Here is a 20,518-nt window from a genome sequence, read left to right as displayed (position 1 = left end):
CTTTAAGCGTCCTGAAGGAGCTGAAACCTACGGACCCTGACTACTGGGATGATTAATGAGAGAAGCTTCTGCTGAACAAGCACGTCGTCTCTCAAATGACTCCGTTTGTGCTCCTCACCGTGGCTGAGGAGCACAAACGTGTTCAGCAAAGTTAGTCCCGGTGACATGTTTACCTACCTGCCAGGTAAAAAAAATAAAGCTTTTTTTTTACTGAAATAATGCTTGTCCCCTGAGGCTGAACATAAAGGTCACCGTTAGAGCCTAGTTAAGCTATTTGTGTAACAGTTTTTTGGGGAAAACAGCACACAGATTTAAAAGCTTTTTTTTTTTTTTACTGTAAATCACAGTTTGCCCTGATTCTTATAAAATGACTAGTTTCTAAATGCACCCAAAAAATGTACATTTTGGAATTATTCTGAAATTGAGAGAATGCAGTTCTAAACTTGCATAAATGGGTCAAACCCTTTGATCTGCTTATTTTAATTTTATTTTTTGGCAGGGAATCTTATTTTATACCCATTAATTTTCTATACCCATTTCTTTGTGCATGCATCGTAATTCATAAAACTAAACAAATGACACCTAAAACTAAGACGTTCCCTAAGACAATCAAAGAAAGGTAAATGTCCACCAAAAAACTCATATTTTGAGATTCATATCAGAAATTTTCTAGAAAAAAGAAAATTTCCAAGCTCCAAAAGTAAAAGATTTGCAAGAAAAAGAAAACTCTTGAAATTTAGAGTTGAGATTTGAAACGTACTATTTTTTTCTTGAAAATCTCTGAGATGAACCTCAAAATTTCAAAATTTTTTGGCATAAATTTACACTTTTTTTTTTTATCTATAATGGCCCATCGTAGTAAAATTTTCTGGGGTCCTTGTACTTGAGAAAGAGTTACACAAATGCAGGAAATTACTCCACACAGATTCCAGTAAAGCAGAGATTTATTTTCGTCTCAGGACCAAAATTTGTTTCTTTTCATTTTCATCTTGGTCCACAATATACAGTACAGATACTCAAAGGCAAAAGGAAAAAATATACCTTGTTTTTTTTTTTTTTTTGTCCAGGTCTGGGACACAGTGAGGTAACAGACAGAAATAAATTATTCAGTTGCTTAAAAACACTTTCCAATAATCATATCAATAATATAAAAATGGTATCAAACACACATGATGCAATAACCTTTATAACACATTCATTATATTTTTGCTCCCCTTCCATCCAGTCTGTTTGCTCAAAAGTGAGTTGTTGTTTTGAGTCTCTCTGGAAAATGTTCCTTTTAGCAGTGGCTGCTGATAAATGCAGAGTCGTTTCTGCTGAGGTTCCACTTCCAGGTGAGTCATTCAGTCAAACATCATATATAAGCACCTTAATTTAAAACTGGGTAATAATGCAACTTTTGCTTCCAATACAATTTTAAATGATTACATCTCAAATTAGTTGATTGGTTTTACAATCATGGCCAAGGCAACAGGCAAACGCAGGCACACGAGGCTACAACTCCAATCAGCTGTTTGCTTACATCATCATTTTACATTCAGATATACACATATTTATATTTTATATTAACCGTGCCTTTCAGCTCACCTATAGGTTTAAAAAGAAAACAACATGCCAATAGGAAAAAGTCAGAGATTATTTTCAAAGTGCAAAAAACATATTCCTCCAAGAGTTGGTGCGCATCCTAAAGAGGAAGCCGCCTACCAAAACTTTAGTCCAATAACAGTACGAGCCATTTTTCATAGATTAGTCTGCAACGTTCCACCGATCTGGTCTGTAGCTACTGTAGGACATGGCTTTGAGCCAGAAGAGCGCAACACTGGCCTCTTCAGGCAGGTTTCCTAGCACTGACAGATTCCTAAAGCTACAGGATTTCATCCTCCACCTTCACTGAGCGCTGATGATCAAATATCGTAGTCCTGAAGTCGATGGGGGAGGCGGGAAAAGCCCCTGGATTGAGATAAAGTGACATCACATTATTTTGGTTTGTGGCCAGTGCAAATCAGCTTCTCCAGCCCCATCGCCTGCTCATTTCTCCCTCATCTATTATATTTTACTAACAAATTCATAGACTTTATTTTCTGTGAAACAGCAGTGAATTTGTGTACATTGCCACATATAATTACATATTTTTGTATATCACATCCATCATTTGTACACTTCAAAATAAAAATTAAAAAAAAAGATGGAAAGATATGATCAGAATGAGAAAAACAAAATGTAATGCTCATACAGAATTGATCACCACTTACAAGCACATAAGAGGGAACAAACCCACATTTGTTTTAAATAGGTATAACAAAGTGGCTCTTGAAGTGGGGAAATAAAATCCTGAAATATCTGTAAACATGGCTCTTACTTGATCTCAGTACATAATTCTTAATTTTTTTTTAATGATCATAAGAGAAAAAAATACTCCACAGCTGACATGGCCACAGTCTATTCAACACATTTTTTTTTTTTTTTTTTTTTTTTTACTTCCACCATGCCACACTTCTCCTGACATTACCAATCCGTAACATGACCTCTTGGCGCGTGTTACACCAAAATCAGCTGCAACGCCACCAAAATACCCATCACCACTTCCACGTTCAGTCCTACCTTCACTCTCCAGTAAAAGGAGCCCACTGCAAAACAACTGTGGCTTTATTTCCCCCCAAAGCTGTTGTAGTGAGATAATATTTGTTTAAAAAAAACAACAGCCGCCACTTTGAGCCAGTTACTCCCTTTTCCTTTCCTCTCTCAAACAATTTCTTTCTCTGTATTCTCCTCCAAAAACGTTTGAAATCTTGTGCCGTAGTTAGTTACTCTGCAGTTGTTCTGTTTCAGTGTTCATTACAAAAAGAGGAGTGAGGGTGGGGGGAAAAAAAGAAAAGACTAAAGGTTAGAAGAGGAAGGTAACACAGGCTTTCCGATGCACCTCAAAGGGTTGAGGAGACGCCTGTCAGTTCAGCCTTCAGTCTCTCAGGATCCATGAAGCTGTTCAGTGACACATCTACCTCCGTCTGGCTTTTGTGCTCCAGTAGTTAAACACTGCTGGGGAGTTCCCTGACATCCAAAGGTGTGTATGTTTTTCTGTCTGTCTGTGTGTTTATGCGATGCATGATGCCAAGGAGAAGGGCGGTCACAATATGGCGCAGTGGAACCTGTGGGAACCAGTGGAACGTTCCGCTCTCCACTTCATCTTCTTTTTCTTCTTCTGGTTTCGCTCTGGGACTTGTTGTCTGCAGGTGGGGGGAGAGAGAACATTTTAGATGAAAATGAATATTTCAGAGATCAAATTTTACTGGAATGATTGAACAAAAACTTGTTTTTCTGCACATAAATGTAAAGAAATAAAAAAAGCCAGGATTTTGTCTGTTTTTGATGATGAATTGGTTTCATGTCAGTTTTCCTTTTGATATTTAAGCTTGTAAGCAACTACTATGAAGAGACTTTGTTTTCTTTTATATCATATTTTTCCCTAATGCACCTGTATTTATACATTGATACAAAACCACTGGATAGTGGTGGGCACACTGTTTGACGACATTAGCTTCCCATATATAAATCTTTCTGGTAAATTCTAAAGCGCTACCACATTGATGAGTTAAATATGTTTTTTTATTTGTATTAACAATTTGTTTTAAGAAATGTGAGATTACACAGACCAACTGAAATAGGAAATAATGACTATATTGCTTTTGATTTTTGCCGACGTCTTTTATATTACTGCAGTACTACACTTTCACCTCAAGATGGCAACGCTGTTCAACCTTGCAGCAAGTTCTCTTACTGCTGAAATCCCATAAAAACCTTTAAAAAAATGGTTCCCTTCAACTACAATTGCGGCCAAATATTTTGAGACACAGAAAACTTAGTAAAAGTGAATTAGAATAAACAAACATTTTTTTTAAATTCATCTCCACACTGGCATATTTTGTCGGGGAAAAGTGTTCATAGCAGATAGAACCATCATTCAGACTGAATTAGAAGAGCGAAATGGTTGATTTAAAGGGACGGTTTATTTTTTGTCAGCCAAAAGGATTACCACTAGTAAGATTGAATTCTAAAACCAAATAAAGTTTTTCCCATAGCTAAGACCCCTTTCTCTGACTACAACACCACACTGTTACCACAAGATGGCACTGTTGATTCACCTAGCAGGGACTCATGCACAGCATGCAGGATGCACAACTGTCTACTTTTGTCTCAGCAGGTAAGTCCCAACAGCAACAATCAAACTAAATGGCCATAATGAAAATACATGAAATACAAACCAATACTTCTGAAATCATATATAAATCACAACAAAGTGGCATAAAATAACTAACGGTCATTTTTTGTTGCAACCGCCCAAAAAACATTTTAGTTCCATCTTTTTACTACCATTACTTCTTCTTGATAAACACCCCACATCTTCTAAAAATCAAAAGAGTTAATGAGGTTACCTTATAACTCGGACCAGTTCATGAAAGGCTTTGTCCACATTCATTGGAGGATCCTTGGCACTGGTTTCAATATACGTGATCTGAGGAAACACAGGAATAACAAATTTTAAATCAATCCTGACAGTATTTAGAGAAGAGGGATGTGAGCTAGGACCTTTCATTAAATTCAAGGCTCGATTTGTATAAACTGCATCATCTCTTTTTTCTATCAATTTTAATTCTCCATTTCTGATGGTGTATTATAAATTCAGATTCTATGATGGTTTCTTCCTCTTTCTCTCTGTTCTTTGGTCTTTTTGTGTTCACAGTTCAGACAAACGAATAAAATAGCTTGAGAAATTAATGCTGCGTGTGTTTAGTTAAAAAAGAAAACTGAGATTAGCACTTTAGGACTCACATTATGTTTGGCAGCCATCTCCTGGCCCTGGTCTGATGTTACCTTCCTTAGATGAACCAAGTCCACTTTGTTAGCAACAAGCACCATTGGGAAGGCCTCCCTGATGGTACACAGAAAAAAAAAAGATGAAAACATTTTTTTTCTGTTAACATTTATGATCTGAAGCATGTTGAAAATAAACCCATTATCCAACTGACTAAATGGTAGAATGTGGCATTATGCAACATTAAATATGCTTGTATGCATCTTAATTGTCCAAGCTGTTTTAGCACAACAGCTCAGTACTGTTTGAGAGGTGTCTGATTTCTGCAACATTTCAGTCCTCTAGAAGAAAAAAAAAAAGTTTACACTCTCAATACCCAATATAGACGGACAGCAGTGTGTTCAATCCCATCTCCTATTTTTTCTGTCATCTGCAGTTTCTGCAGTCAGAGAACGGGTGTCTTTATTCTGTCTTCTTTAACATCTCAATAGGAGGCTGTTTAAAAGAAAATATTCATAATATTTCTAATAACCCATATTTCCTTTTTGCATAGTAACCCAGGCCTGCTGATTCAACAAAAGTTGTATAAAAACAACCTGATAGAGGCGTGATGACACCACACCAAAACGTCAGATCACACAGAAATCCAACTTATGTCTTTTTTTTTTTTAAATCAGGTGCTCTGTGTCCTGCAGACATGTTTAAAAACAATTTAACTACACTAGTAAGTGTTACTGCACTAGTAAGTAGTTACTGGTAACTAGAGCGAAAAACACACTGTTCAACTGCGATATGAATGTCTGTTTCTTTTAAGAGCGTTAGTTCCGTTTATCTTAGCCTTGCTATATTTAACATTGCTGTGCATACATTCTTCGGGGGCCCAGGATTCGTCACATTATGACTGCAGTCTGTCTTTTCTCTCACATTTATGATGACAGTTAATCTTAAAAAAAAAAAAAAAAAAAAAACACACACATGGACTTACACTGAATTGGTGTCCAAACAGCTCCTCACATAAAAAGGAGACTCTCTTCTATCAACTTAGGATATTTTCAGACACTAACGTCGTGAAAATGAACTTAAGAGTTACCGCCCAACCGTCTACATCTCACCTGTCTTTGACCCGTAGTATGAGTTGATGAAATCTGTCCACATGTTCAAAGCTGGCCTTGTCTGTGACGGAGAAGACGATGAGGAAACCATCTCCTGTCCGCATGTACTGCTCCCTCATCGCGCTAAACTCCTCCTGGCCTGCTGTGTCCAGTACTGGGGAAATGAAAGCGTGAACTCCCTTAATCAACCAGCAAAATTAGCACTTCATATTACACAAATTGCACACACAAAAAAAATATTCCCTGCTTTCCAGGAAACAGAAAATGTTTGACCATGAGCATTCTTTCAATTAAAACTGCAGGCCTTTTGCCATCATGTGCTAATGAAATAGTGGAGTAATTCATTTACAGTCTTGGTAAAACGAAGCTAAGACCTCCTACAATGTTTTGCATATCACAGCATAATACAATTATCTGGTCTTAATCAGTTTCTAATCTTATGACTTTGCTGTCTTTGTTCAATCAATACTCATTTTCTTCAGAAATGCTGCTGTGTCTTGCATCCGAACTGGGGGAAATTAATTGTAAAACAAAGTCGTGCTGCTTTAATTTTAGAGAGAAGAGGCCTTACCTTGGTAAGACCTTAACAGGTTAAGGCCTCCAATGCATGCAGGTAAAGTATGACACTTTTTTCTTTTTCAGCGATGAGGATTGTTTTCCCAAATAAACGGGACACTTTGCAGCAGAAACAATGAGCTGTTTGATGTTACATAATTTCTTCCATGTGTAAACCCCCAGTATGTTATTACAGCTGTCAGAGAACTGCTAATTACCCATGTGTGTAAACAAAACTAGCAACCCAAGGCAGCAAACGTTTTTTAGGAAATAATTCTAACTCACCGTCCAGTATCGCCCACTGCCCATCTATTTCAGTGTGTTTAAGGTACGAGTCTTCTATAGTGGGATCGTAGTCTGGCACAAAGATCTTCTGGAAAAACTGGATGGTTAGAGCGCTTTTCCCAACGCCACCGTCCCCCACCACCACCAGCTTGTAGGTTGGCAGGTTGTCGCTCGGCACGGCGCTGGTCGCCATGGCTACCTCGACAGTGGTGGGAAGAAGGCTAGAAGGTGGCGGGTGAGACACACCTGGTTGAAAAGGAGGACAGAAAAGAAAGAAAGAGGGGGTGAAGGAAAATAAAAGGGGATTGACAACAAAGGAGAACAGAAGAGAGAGATGTTAAGGCTTTTTTGTTGCAGCTGCTTTCTCATCGCCATGGAGACGACAGATCATAGCTAAGGGTTGGAGATAAAAGCAGAAGGAAAGGGGGGCAGATGAACCAACTACAAAATGAGACATTGCATTTAAAATTACTTTTATCTAGAGCTGAGGGGCATTAATTTAACATTTAAAACTTCACAGAACAGGAGAATGAAAATTTAAGCAACCAGGCAATGTAAGAATCGTTTACCCGGGTTCAGTTTTGGAAGATTAGAAGATATATTTTCCATGGCTTAGAGGTTTATATCACTGTTAAAACCTGCAAGAGCTCCAACATGTTGTGATAAATAAAGTCCGAGCCTCCATTTCCAAATGGTGGCTCGGATTTTCATTTTCCATTTTTCATGTCAAGATATGGTTTATTGTTAAAAATAAAGTCAAATAAAACAGGAAAAAAAACCTTAGTGTCCAGGTTGGGAAAGGCATTATAGTTCACTTCAAGCTGAACTCTGTAATCCTTTTGCTTCACAGCAAAAAGACCAACAACAATACGTGTTGCCTAAACAGAGTTTAACTGAATCTCACCACACATCAATTAACAATGAACACTGCACACGCACACCCACTAAACACCTTGTGTTATTGCACAGTCCTTCATGCTTAAGCAGTGTTATTTAACTGGATGAAGGTGAGAATAACGAAGTTCTTAAACTGATCGCATTTGCAGTGCGAGACTTGATATTGTCAACCAAATGGCAGGAGGTTGTAATACTTAAAAGCTTCCACCAACTCAAATTTAAAAACTTCTTAAGACCATGAAACTTCAGACCTGACACGTCACAGCACAAACATACAAAAGAAAATTGCAAATAAATAAATTGTATCAGTGAGCCAATGATTAAGGCAAACTTCGTCCGGCCAGCTAGCAACAAATTTGCAATTACCCAGGATGGACGTAAAAAAAAAAAAAAGTCAGCCAGCTTTAGCAGCCAACGGGTGTTTGTGGCTACCATCATTTACTTTTTATGACAATTTACTAGCATAAATAGTCCTGCCACAATAAATTTTAAGACCCGTGATTGACATATATAAGGCCAACTTATTTATTTTATGAATTTAAAACATTTTAAAGTTCTAATTTTGGGTACATAAATTTAAGGCATTTTATAGATACGCAAACACCCAGGGTTAGGGAATTTATTTAACGCAAACATGCTGTCTCATACTGAAGGACAACCGATTTTAAACAACCCTACAAGACAATAGTGTGTTGAAAAGGAACTATAGCGAATACAATTCATATATCCATCCATTGTCTGTTCACCCTTGTCCCTAATGGGGTCGGGAGGGTTGCTGGTGCCCATCTCCAGCTACGTTCCAGGCGGGAGGCGGGGTACGCCCTGGACAGGTCGCCAGTCTGTCGCAGGGCAACACAAAGACATACAGGACAAACAACCATTCACACACACACTCACACCTAGGGAGAATTTAGATAGACCAATTAACCTAACAGTCATGTTTTTGGACTGTGGGAGGAAGCCGGAGTACCCGGAGAGAACCCACGCATGCACAGGGAGAACATGCAAACTCCATGCAGAAAGACCCCGGCCGGGAATCGAACCCAGGACCTTCTTGCTGCAAGGCAACAGTGCTACCAACTGCGCCACTGTGCAGCCCCACAATTCATATAACCTGAAAAAAACAATATTGAAAGACAGAAGTAATAAAACATTGCAAACAGAAGCAACTACAGTAACTACTGATGCTCTGCTAATCATTCTTAACATGTTTAGCACTGGACTCAATGTTATGCAGCTTAATTAAAACAGAAATCTTTTAGCTTGAGAGGTTATTCAGTATACTCATTCCCTGCTTAAAGACAAACTGTCAATAAATCATCTGTATGGAAAGAAAGTTTTTTTTAACAACTGCATAAACCTAAAAAAAGTCATTTTGGATTTCAGTTCAACTCCACAGAGGCTGTGGAGTGCAGGCAGACAGAATTAAGGAAAATTGTGATCCAAACTCTGACTTGACACACACATCACAGCAGCAGTCTGTTGTTACAGAAGCTCTCCTCTTCTGTAACAGTGAAATACAAACTGGATCAAGACGCCAATGTCATTCTTGGCTTTGATATTCAATCCAGATTCTATGGTTCTGTGTTGTTGCAGGTCATATTTTTGCTGCCTTTACTCTCGATGTTTTGTAAAAGACAGAAAGATCTTGTTATCAAAATGTGGTGCTAGCAGATAGTCCGCTGGCTGTGGTGAAAGTTGTGTTGATTTATAACAGGCAATTTTCTGAAGAAATGTTTTTTAAAAAAAGTTCATTAATCCCAATGGAAAATGTTCTGACTCATGCTATGCAAGTTTTTTAAAAAGTTGTTGTAGATGCTTATGGCTATAAGTAGGAATGATCTCTTGTAGTGGTCTGGATCACAGCAATTCTTAAGAAACTTCTGACTGAAGGTACTCTGCTTTAAAACAGTCTCGTATAAAAGATGCTCAAGGTTGTCCATCCAGCTTTTTGGCCATATCAGACAAATTCAATGACTGTAGTGTGCCAAAGGTCTGAGGCGTACAGCATGAAAAGAAACTGTGAGAGTTTAGTTCCATTAATGGTGGAGCAGCAAATAACTAAAACCCAAGTATTTAAGAATTAAATTGCATTTCTTTTCCAACACTGTGGGAGAGTTTATTGTGAAGAAAAACTGGGGAAATCATTCCACAATGGCTTCTCTGAAGAACACTAAAGCAATGGTTTAAGAAACAGGGATCAAACATTAGTGTACACTGAGAAAAACAAAGTCAGACATTTTATTAAAGTTCAGAAAGTTTTATATAGAAAAACAACAGTAAATCTGCTTTAATGTCAGACAAACTGAATTAGTTGCATTCCAATGGAAAACTACAAAAAGCCTCTAAAGAATGAAGCAGCATTTGTCACCAGTGTCTCAGCCCATCATTGTGGTGAAAGCTGCTCTATAAATACAAGAATGTACTAAATCTAAGTAAAAAGAAAACCCACAACAGCCTGAATACAGTTTCATTCAGAATGACATACCAGATGGTCCAGTATGTCCAGAACCAGCAGAAATATGATGGCTCAAAGACGGATAACTGTAGCTTGTAATTGTAACTCCCCACCAAGTTAAAATAAACATTTTGTAAGAGTGCAAGAATCAGCGCAAGAGTGTTTTTCTGTTCAGCTGGAGTCAGAGTGCAGTTCTACATGGAGTCCATCCACAATAAGACCACCACTAAAAGATCGGGACAAGTGGGGAGAGTATGAGACACAAGAGGAACAGGATGACGAGATTATTCATAAACAGAAGAAAGAGGCTGAGGAAGCAGAGGCACACGAGGACAGAGCCAAACAGTTCAAATTAGGCCTGACTCACCACAACGGGCACCACCTTTTCATGGTTTGCTTCCTTCTTTGAGTAAAGACATATTTAGACCCAACCAGCTCAGTTGTTCCAGTTTATGACACACAAACTACAGCTTGACTTGTTTGTCTGTTTCCTATTAAAAATCCAATAAATATATTTGAGGCTACAGCATGGAGCAATTAAAAAAGGTATAGAGAATGTGTTGATAAGGATCTTACACAATGTTTTGTGCTGCTAATCTAGCATTAGCCTGGTTAAACAAGTTTGTACTAAAATGTTCTGAATTTGCATGAATTTACATTAGCAACCTAGTTCTGCTTTTCAGTTTCAGAGAACTCCAAATAATGTTCTGCTTTTAGATTCAATAGACATACACATCTAAATAAACATGCACTTGATTTTGTTTTACACATTTTAAAGATAGTTTTAATACAATAAGGATGCACAAAGTACTTTCTTTTAATAAAAACAAAAATCTCCCTATTGTCCACCATGTTCATATTTTCTTCGCAACATTAACTTATTTTTGCCAAGTCTTAAAAGACAGCCGATAAAAAAAAAAAATACTTTTAACGTCTTTCTGCTTAACTTAACATCAATTCAACACAGTTTAGGGTTGATCTATCATCTGTTTTGATTAATAATTGAATATTAAAAGGCGCTTAGGAGATTTTTCATTCCATTTTCATGGAAACTTAACAGAGTTTCCTATCTTAAATGCAAAATGTATATATTTTTGCAGAGTCCTGATTTAATTACTGCATCAAGTATGGTCTTTAGCAAATGGTCTTTTAATGCACTTATGTACTTACGTATCAATCAACCAATTACTAAATTAGTTGATGATTAATTCAATAATAGATTCATTACAATTCATCAAATTAATTTTTTCAGTCCTAGTAAATATTAAAGCAACATCTGAAGACAGACAGAAAAATATATTATCTTGGGCACAAATTACCCTAAACAAACCATAAGATAATTTAGAAAGCAGTGATGTAGTTTGGCTGCTGCTGGTCATTCCTAATTGGAGGCAGTTAATATAGAAACAAAGATGGCAGAACCATACCAAAATGGGAAAGCGAAATGGTCTAACCAGAGTCTAGTGTGGGATGCAAAATGCATTTTATACGGTTCTGTCATGGAATATAAACATTTGATTATCTTTACTACAAAGTGATGCTCTACAATGGAGAGGATGTGATGACAGGAAAGTGGAGAGATAATGCAGAAAAACTGAAACATGATGCCAGCATCAACATGTTGCTGATTTTGAGGGCTGTGGTGAGTTAATGCACTTCTTGTGGAGAAATTGTAACATTCAAAAGCAACAACAGACTTCTGTATGAACATCTCCATTCATCAGGAATTAAGCATTTCACACATTTTATTCTTTTCATCTTTGATTTTTCTATATTGCGAAAAATGTACCTCAATTACAGAAAGATGGTTGACCCTGTGGATACAAGAGAAAACTCAGTTCTTTGAGAAAGTGGCCACTTATCAATTAATCATCATTCGTTTATTATAAATCAATAAAATAAACTTTAGAATGTGATCTGATTTCTACTATATTAAAAAAAGATTTTATTTGGAGGCATTTCAGTCTAAGCAGTGAATGAGTTAAACTCTGAATCCCTCACTTTTCACACAAGTATGCAAGTTCAATACAACAACTCCTCTCTGTCTTACTTTAAAGCCTCTCGGCTGAAGCACACAAAAAAGCCACACATTCACCAACCACTAGCACCAACCCCACCCACGCACCCATTCCTCCTCCATCCACCAGGAAACAGCTGTCAGCTGGCCAGAGTCCATCCTTTCCTGCTCGGCACAATAGAGGGAAGGAAGAAGTTTCCTTCCTTTCCCGGGCTAACCACTCATTTGCCCAGGCTGAGCAAAAAGACTTACGTTCCTGACACACACACACACACAAAAAAGGCAGAGCAGTTGTTGACTTAGTCAGGTTAAAAAGCTCTACTACAATAATCCAGCAGTGCCAAAGACAGACTTTCAGGAATTTCTAATCAACAAGAATTTTTGCAACCAATTTGGGTTTCAAGCTTGTTAAACACAGGGAGTCTTTGCTGCAAGTCAGGTCACCACCCACCAGGGCTGGTCAGGATTTCCCTCTAGTGAGGTGAGCACTCCTCTGAAACGCCCAATAAGTGCAAACAGTGGTGAGAATAAGACCTGATCGCTAACCCGTCCAACATTGGACAGGGTCATGCTTGGTGTTCGCAGTACTATCCACATGAGGGCTTCCGTTTGACGTCTTGACAGCATTCTGTTATAAAAGCATGCATGCTTAATCTGCCAAACCATAAAGAATAGAACTTCCTCCATTTAGGAAAGCAGCAAAAAAATGCTGCTATGTCACAAAGTCTGTAAATTTCAGACACATCTGCTACTGCTGACATATGACGCTAGCAGCAAGGGGAACATTTACGGGTGACGTTTGTGTGTCAGCAGCTAATATTTTCTCTCACAATGGCTTCGGGAAGTCTCTCAGGGGCTTCTTGGAGAAATCGCCGGTTGCCTTCTTGAGAAAGAATAAAGAGATCTCCATGTTCACGTGGGAACGGAGCAGCAGCTTAACTCGCACAACACAAATAGGGAAGCACACACCCCAGCCTACAAAGCCGTACTGTTACCAACACTCATCGATCTCCAAACTCCTGAAAAATCTAAAAACCACCTTTAGCATTTAAGAATTTGTCATCTTTTAAATACAACATAAAAAGCTTTAAAGCATATCTTTAGCAGGAATTTCTCATGCACTAAATCCCAAGATGTAGCCATAGCCACATGCCTTTGTTTACCTCCAATACTATTTAAAAAGAACAAATACTAATACATCTATAAATTAAAATTATGTAAAAAACTTTGTTTTCAAGCATTCCAGTTACATTTTGGGGTTGAGTGAAGTTTATCTCTAAGGAAGGAAAAACAAACATGTTTCATCTCATGTCTATTAGACATGAGAGTTTAAAGGAGTTTAAAAATAAAATCAAGAGCAATCTTATTAAAAAACGTTCAAAAAGGAATGAGAAGAAGTTGTAAATAAGATTTATTTTCTTTTAAGACATTGCATGATATTAAGGAAGATATTTCATTGTAATTACACTGAAGTCCAATCTCTAATTAGTCATTTAGAAAAGAAACAAACACATTAAGCAACAAAAATGGACACCAACTACTTAGCAATTTGTCTGATTGGGAATAAATGTCATGTCAAATCTTGAGGTTTGAGTTCTAATACTCAATATTGGGTTGAAACCTTAAGAGAAAAGAAATTCATAAATGTTTTGAGTTCATCAGCTTAAAAAGTACCAGAATCTTTGCAGAGATTAATCTGTTAAGCGTACCTTACTTTGGATCAGACAAGCCCATTTACTCTCTCAGAACCAACTTGGGTTTCTGCTCACCTCCATCTCTCAGCTGGAAGGAATTTTACTTTCAACATGTACTGGCCTCTGGCTCAGATGTTTAGGAAATGTTGGTGGTTTCTCACTTTTTGGATATTCAGAACCAAATTAATTATGTAGAAGAATAAGAAGCCACTAAGTGATGTTGAATGCAACAAAGCAGTGAGGAAACAAAACAAAAATTTGCAGGAACAAGCTGACCGGGCTTGATTTTGATTCAACAGGGCTGTTTTTCTTTGGAGTGTAGGTCAGCATATACACCCCAGCGGCTCTGCTGCTTCCTGGGAACCAGACGTCATAACCCTGTTAACTAGTAGGAAGAGGATTTGGGGAAATGTGTGTTGCTTTAGATATCTAATCAGAAAGATCGGATCTGCTATGTTGGCCAACTACATTCTTTAAACGGTCACAGATAAAATACCATCCGTCACCGGCCGGATCAGTCTCACACATTCCAACTGTAGTCATTCTATGAAATAAAAGGTTTACATTTAGAGTTTCTAATACAATAGTTTGCATTTAAATTATAGTGACAAATGGGTTACTTAAAAAGCTCTTTGAATTTGAAGTTTTAAAAATATAAAAAATAGATTACCCATATTTAAGTGGACTCTTTGGCATGTTAACTATGACCGTGAAAGGAAGTTCTTAACATTGACGATTCTGAGATGCAATCTGCAGGGAATAAGAGTTAGCTATGGCCAGATTTAAAGTGACAGTGAAACTTTAAGAGTCCAGCAAGAACATTTTTAAGTGGTCACTACAGTATTTGGTTGCAAGACAGCACCAAGTACTAAGCCCATTGTTACAGGAGCTTTATATTTTTTAATAACTCTGCCTCACTTCAACAGTGTCTCATGAATTTCAATGAATAAGGATGCCAGCCATAGACACGTCTCTGTTACACAGAGCTGGATTCATCCAACCACAAAAAGAAGAAGTCTGTGGGTTTAAACTTACACATTTTTTGAGCATGTGGGAACAGATCTGACACATGCACATGTTACACCCTGCAAAGTCTAAACACTTGAAGAGGTTCCTGTAGTTTGCAAGAGCCATGTCCTGCTCTGACCTTTGTCAACATTTAATGACACGTTTGTTTTTCCTTAGTGGCTTTCAAGGAATGTCTGGATTTCATGACGGAAACCCTTTACCGCACACCAACTATACAGACACAACTGCAATTTGGGGGTAAATCACAATTTATTTTAAAACACTAAAGACCAGGGTAAATTACCGATACTGAGCCATAACCAGGCTTTCCATTAAAAGGTTCCGAAAAGCTCATTTTTTAAAAAATCAGATGCCAAAGAAACTTTTGTAATGATGTTTTCTCAAACTATGCAGAATAGAGAGTAAAATAGCAGTGCCCCTCCCCAACTTGTTGCTTAATTGCTGTTTAATAATCTAGATAAATGAAGGCACCTACTTAATTTGCCAACAGAAAATAAAAATTAAAAATAAAATTATAAGAATAAAGTTGTAAAATTACAAGAATAAGGTCAAAATAAAACAAGAAGTTATCATATTGCCAGAATAAAGTCATCATAGTTTCTTACCGTGGCCCTCATACTTTGTCATATAGTCTTTTTCTTAGAAGAAATAAAAATTTTACTGTTAGGAAAAATGTCCAGTCTTAAAAACAAAGACGAATGCCACTGGAACAGATTGTCTGATTAATTTACCAGCTAATATTAGACTGTTATACTTGTGCAACTCTGTAAAGTGATAATTGGCAAGGGATAGTATGCAAGCGCATATAAACTACTAAATTTAGTGAATTTTTATCAAATTAGTAAATAAAAGTCGAGGTATAATAATCATAGCAGCAATAGGAATAAACGGTTGATTTTCTGTTTTAAAAGTAACCAAAAAAGAACCATGATACCAACGTATTGTCCTTAACACAAATGTCTATACTGTCTATAGTCAATACTGGGCAATGACTACAGTAATATGAAAAACATTTTTAAAAGTTAAAGTTTAAGTCATAAATTATAAAATGTATACGACACACTTTCAAGGCAGTCACGGTCCCTATGCAGCCAAAGCCTAGAGTACAATTTTGTGGATGACATGCTTCCATTTTTTTTTTTACTGAGCCTATTCTGTAAATTCAATTGAGTCTTGTGGACTCACCACAAGAATAAACCACATAAACTTAAGATTGTGTAAACAAACTCTGTTATCTTTTTTAAATCTAACTCCAATATGAGTATATGCATTGCCGGTACAAAAAGGAATCTAACAAATTTAACATGTACTGTAGTTATGGCAACATTTTTTTTGTTTCTGGTTTCTTCATTCGCCAACTTACTAGAAAACACCAAGTAATATTTTGTCACAAGGGTCATATTTTTGGTCCACATAAAAAAAACTATGTAACTAAGAAGATTAGATTAATAAAAGTGGCTTAAGAAATGCCAACCACATCACTGACTCATCAACATTAAGTAATACAATTGATGAAAGTGCATCTGCATGCACTGTGCTTAAAGATGTCATATGGTCATATAGTCAAAGCATTCACAAATCAAAACTAAAACTCAGTTCAATTTTTAAAAAAAGAAAAGTTACTTATTAAGTAATATTTTGCATATTTCCACTGCCCCAGATTGATGAGAAGATTAGTGTATAATGGAAAAAAAAACTATGCTGGTATTTACTTAACCTGGCAATGTCTCTTTTGTTTGACGCATAAACTCAAATAATCCTGTTTTCCCCTCATTTCTGGTCGGAAAAAGAAAACACTTCCTTAAAAGAACATCAAAGAAGCTGCATCTATTTTCTTACTTTTATTGTCCAGCTGAACAGTACTTAAATGCAGTACAGTCCAAATCAAATCAACTTCTATGACTTTGCAGTGCCTTGCAAACTTATTCTTATCACATTTCACATTTTGTCATTCAAAACCCACAAGGCATTTTATTTGGATTTCATGCAATAACACAACAGAAGGTAGTGCTAAATTGTGAAGTGGGAGGAAAGTGATACAATGTCCAAATCTTCTCACAAATAAAAACTTGTGACATGTATTTACAGTCAGGCCCTCTGAAGTCTTTGAAGAACAATTTCGTTAGAGCTGCAAGTCTTTTGGGGCATTTCATCTATCATCCTTACAGATCCAAAGACTGAAACCTTTGCAAAATAGCTCAACATCAGTCTAATTGAATGGATAGCTTCTAAGCAGATTCCTGATTGGATTTAGGTATTTCTACCACTTGGCTCTAAAACAGAATGCCGTAAATCTGGCTGTGCGTTTGGGAAGGTGAACCTTTACCCAGGTCAAAAGTCTTTAGCAACCTCTAACCCAGTGGTCTTCATTATGTTCTGTCCTTTGTGTTGTGGGGGATTCCCTGCTGACACACACCTGCTGACTAACTGATTTACAACTTTCTGCAGAACTGATGGCGGAGGCATCATGATTGTGCTTTGCTTGTAGTTCTAGTTTTCGGATTTGTGAATTTTCTTCTGTATCCCCTAATAAGTTTGTGGTAAACTGCAAAAGGGATGTCCAATGATTTTCTCTCATCCATTCTTTTCAACTTTGTTAAGGCCACATTTCTGAATGGCATAGCTAATTTTTCTGTCAACACCTGTGCAGCTTGTTTCGTCAGTTCAGGTACGGGGTCCGCCTCATGTGGCTTTTACAAAACCATAAAGGAAATGTTTTTGATTATGTTTGCAATATGAAATTGTTGTTTTAGGAGTTTTTTTATAAGTTAATATGCAAAATTTGCATCTAATAATTACCACAGAATTTTAAACGTAACTAGCTTCAAACTATGCTGCCCATCCTTCTTCATTTTACATATATACATATAAAAAAGGTTCCCTTCATTTTACAGTTTGTGTAGTGGATTCATTTTTGTTTTAAGATCTGAAAATAAAAAAATGTGTTTAATTCTACGACAAAGCATTTTAGAAAACATATCTAGAAAATAATTATTTGAACCTCAGTTTGATTTTGCAGCAGCAGGTGCAAAAGTGAATCTTTGAATAAAAAAATGGTTGCTGTCGAGTTTATCCCTCAACTTTATGAAGTGTGCCTTAGTTTTTAGGAAGCGGTTTGATTCCTAATATTCACAAATAAACCTCTGAGTGCTTAGCAGAACAGTTTCACTTCTGATGCAATACCGATATTGCCGTTTTGGATTCGTCGATACCGATATTGACCCGATAGGACATCAGCACAGATCATACACACTTATTGCATATTTTGTACTGTGGAAAAAGATACTTCTCAAACAAAGAACAGTCAAAAACAATATGTATAAGACACACGGACCCATTTATGAATAACCACTCAGTTAGAAATGCTGGAGCAGAACGCTTCTATCGGAGAATTCATATGCAGGCCGATATAATCTGATACTCAGTTGTTCTTTTTTTGACAGATATTGCGCCGATTTTCGATATTAATATCAGAATGGGACACTCCTAATCCATAAGATCAAATTTCATGCAATGAGTAAAAAGGCTGCCCAAATACAAATGTATGCAAAATACTTCAATTTTTTTAATTCACAATTGTTTTTCACATTTACATGGTTCTATCGCATAAAAAAAATCACAAGATACAGTAAATCTGTGAAACCTGAAAATGTTTGAGATTTATGTTATAATCAGAACATAATTTACTTGCAACAATTCAATCAAAAGGGCAGCATTAACACTTTTGTATACTGATCCAAGACTTGATGGCAGATAATCCTGGTTTAGCATTCCTGTAAAGTTTTAGCAGAATACCAAGGTTTTTCCTACCCAGACAGACATCCAGATGATGTGATGATTTCACAACCCTATTAATAGTGATTAAAGTGTGCTTCCTGCTCCAGACTGACTGCTGCTTCTGAATGATCTCATGCTATGATCTGATACAAGAAGAATCCCTCTGTTCTCTCCGAGTCCAGCGCTTAAATGTCCTCACTAATCCCGCTTCAGAGCTGCTGCTGTGGGTGTGTGTGCGCGGAAAAACGAGACAGGGGCCCGTCGTGAAATGCATAAACACTGCAGCAGGGTTTTCCCTCATCACTTGTGACAAACGCCGTGTTTTTCTTACGTATCCACGGGGGGAAATCTGCTACACTGGAAAAAACAAGAGCCAAGGCCCCGTCGTTCTGTCTGTCTCTGTGAGCAGGAGTTGGATGCAAACAGACAGCAGCCGCCCCGGAATATAACAAATATGATCCGTTTAGCAACAAACAAACGCCCTAATTAAAAGCAGCTCACCGAATGCTTAGCTGGCTGTCATCAGTCTGAGCTGTAATGAGCTCCTCACGTCGGGTTCTTTTTCTTTATTTTTTTTCATACAAACCGAACATTTTCCGTTAACGGACTCCAGAACACGACCTGCCACTCACCGAGACGAGCTCCCTCCCTGACGCCGACACGACCGCCGTCCTCACGCCGACATGTCCCTCCTCATCTCCGCCGTTTTTCGCACCGCCGCCGCCGCCGCCGCGCCGCCCTTTAACGTCCACAGGCTCAGAGCTGCCCCACAATCTGCGAAACAATACGCTCAGCAGCCAATCTTTGTATTGCAACAGCTGATGCTATAAATAGAAATGCCCGGAGGGGTGGACGAGGATTTTGGATGACACTGTAAATGTCGTTGATGTAGATTTTTCTGCGTAAAATCATTTCGACGTTCCTCGATAGTCTTAAAGTTTCTGGCTGTTGCTTGTTGCGACGGTTATTTTCAGCTGTTTAAGTGAAATCTACCAAATCGCTTACATAGTTCCCCTTTTTTTTATGACGAAATGGTCCGCTCCCTTTTTATAGCGGACTTCTTTAAAGGGGTCTTCCGGATAATTAAGGTTCCGAACAACCCAACTACAAAAACTTCTGCTACTGCGTTGGAAAAGGGGAAACATTTTGTATTTATGTCTAATTATATCAAACACTTTTCTCTGATATTTTCCTCATAATATTATCTTGATTTCCTTACACTGCACAGACCTATATGAAGTAGTTTCAAGAAATATGAAAAAGCCATGAACACGGTACTCTGATCACATGATACCTACAACAATAACACTATGCAGTGGACAATTAAGCCATCCAGGGTCAGTTTCCCACAAGTCTTTCACCTGCATCTTATTAAACACACATATTAGCTGGACTCTTCAGAACTTGACTGCATGCTAAGGTAATTCAGCCATTTGATTCTGTTGGACCAGCTATGAATCTAAAATTTGCTGGTAAAACAATAAGAGAGTGTTCAGTAAGGGCTAATGTAACTGCAGCATAAGAAAAAATACTGAACGGATATTTAAAATAGCATATATATTGAAAGAAATGTGCAATTGAAGAGGATAATTTTAAAAAGTTCATTTGCACATACAGTATTTGTACATAAAAAAACAACAGACTACTTGCAGGAAATGGAAAAACTGTGCAAATAACAGCAGAGACGTACATACCTGCTTTTATTTGATGGTAATAAAGTTTTACAGCTACTGGGAGGAAGGATCTGTGATAACACTCCTTTGTGCAGCTGTGATGCAGCAGTCTGGCACTGAAGGAGCCAGTTCTGTAAAAGTTTCATCCATGAATTGGAGAACATTGTTTCCCCAAGTTTTTCTCCAAACGCTATGAATTATGATGGTCAAA

At 37.4% G+C, this 20,518-nt stretch overlaps 1 protein-coding gene across 1 annotated transcript; it reads right to left on the bottom strand.

The window, feature by feature from the left end:
* Nucleotides 1–926: 926 nt before the first annotated feature.
* On the bottom strand, nucleotides 927–19,550 carry mrasa (muscle RAS oncogene homolog a). Its single transcript, XM_028023584.1, has 6 exons — nucleotides 19,267–19,550; nucleotides 6,763–7,008; nucleotides 5,923–6,076; nucleotides 4,828–4,927; nucleotides 4,431–4,510; nucleotides 927–3,224 (listed from the first exon to the last, which is right to left on the bottom strand). Exons 2-6 carry the CDS (start codon nucleotides 6,953–6,955, stop codon nucleotides 3,125–3,127), a joined length of 627 nt encoding a protein of 208 aa, XP_027879385.1. The 5' UTR covers nucleotides 6,956–7,008; nucleotides 19,267–19,550; the 3' UTR covers nucleotides 927–3,124.
* Nucleotides 19,551–20,518: the final 968 nt, after the last annotated feature.

Source organism: Xiphophorus couchianus, chromosome 7, assembly GCF_001444195.1.
Source record: "Xiphophorus couchianus chromosome 7, X_couchianus-1.0, whole genome shotgun sequence".
In the NCBI taxonomy this organism is placed as follows: Eukaryota; Metazoa; Chordata; class Actinopteri; order Cyprinodontiformes; family Poeciliidae; genus Xiphophorus; species Xiphophorus couchianus.
Note: the sequence above shows the minus strand (reverse complement) of the source record. Positions and strands in the feature narration are given on the sequence as shown.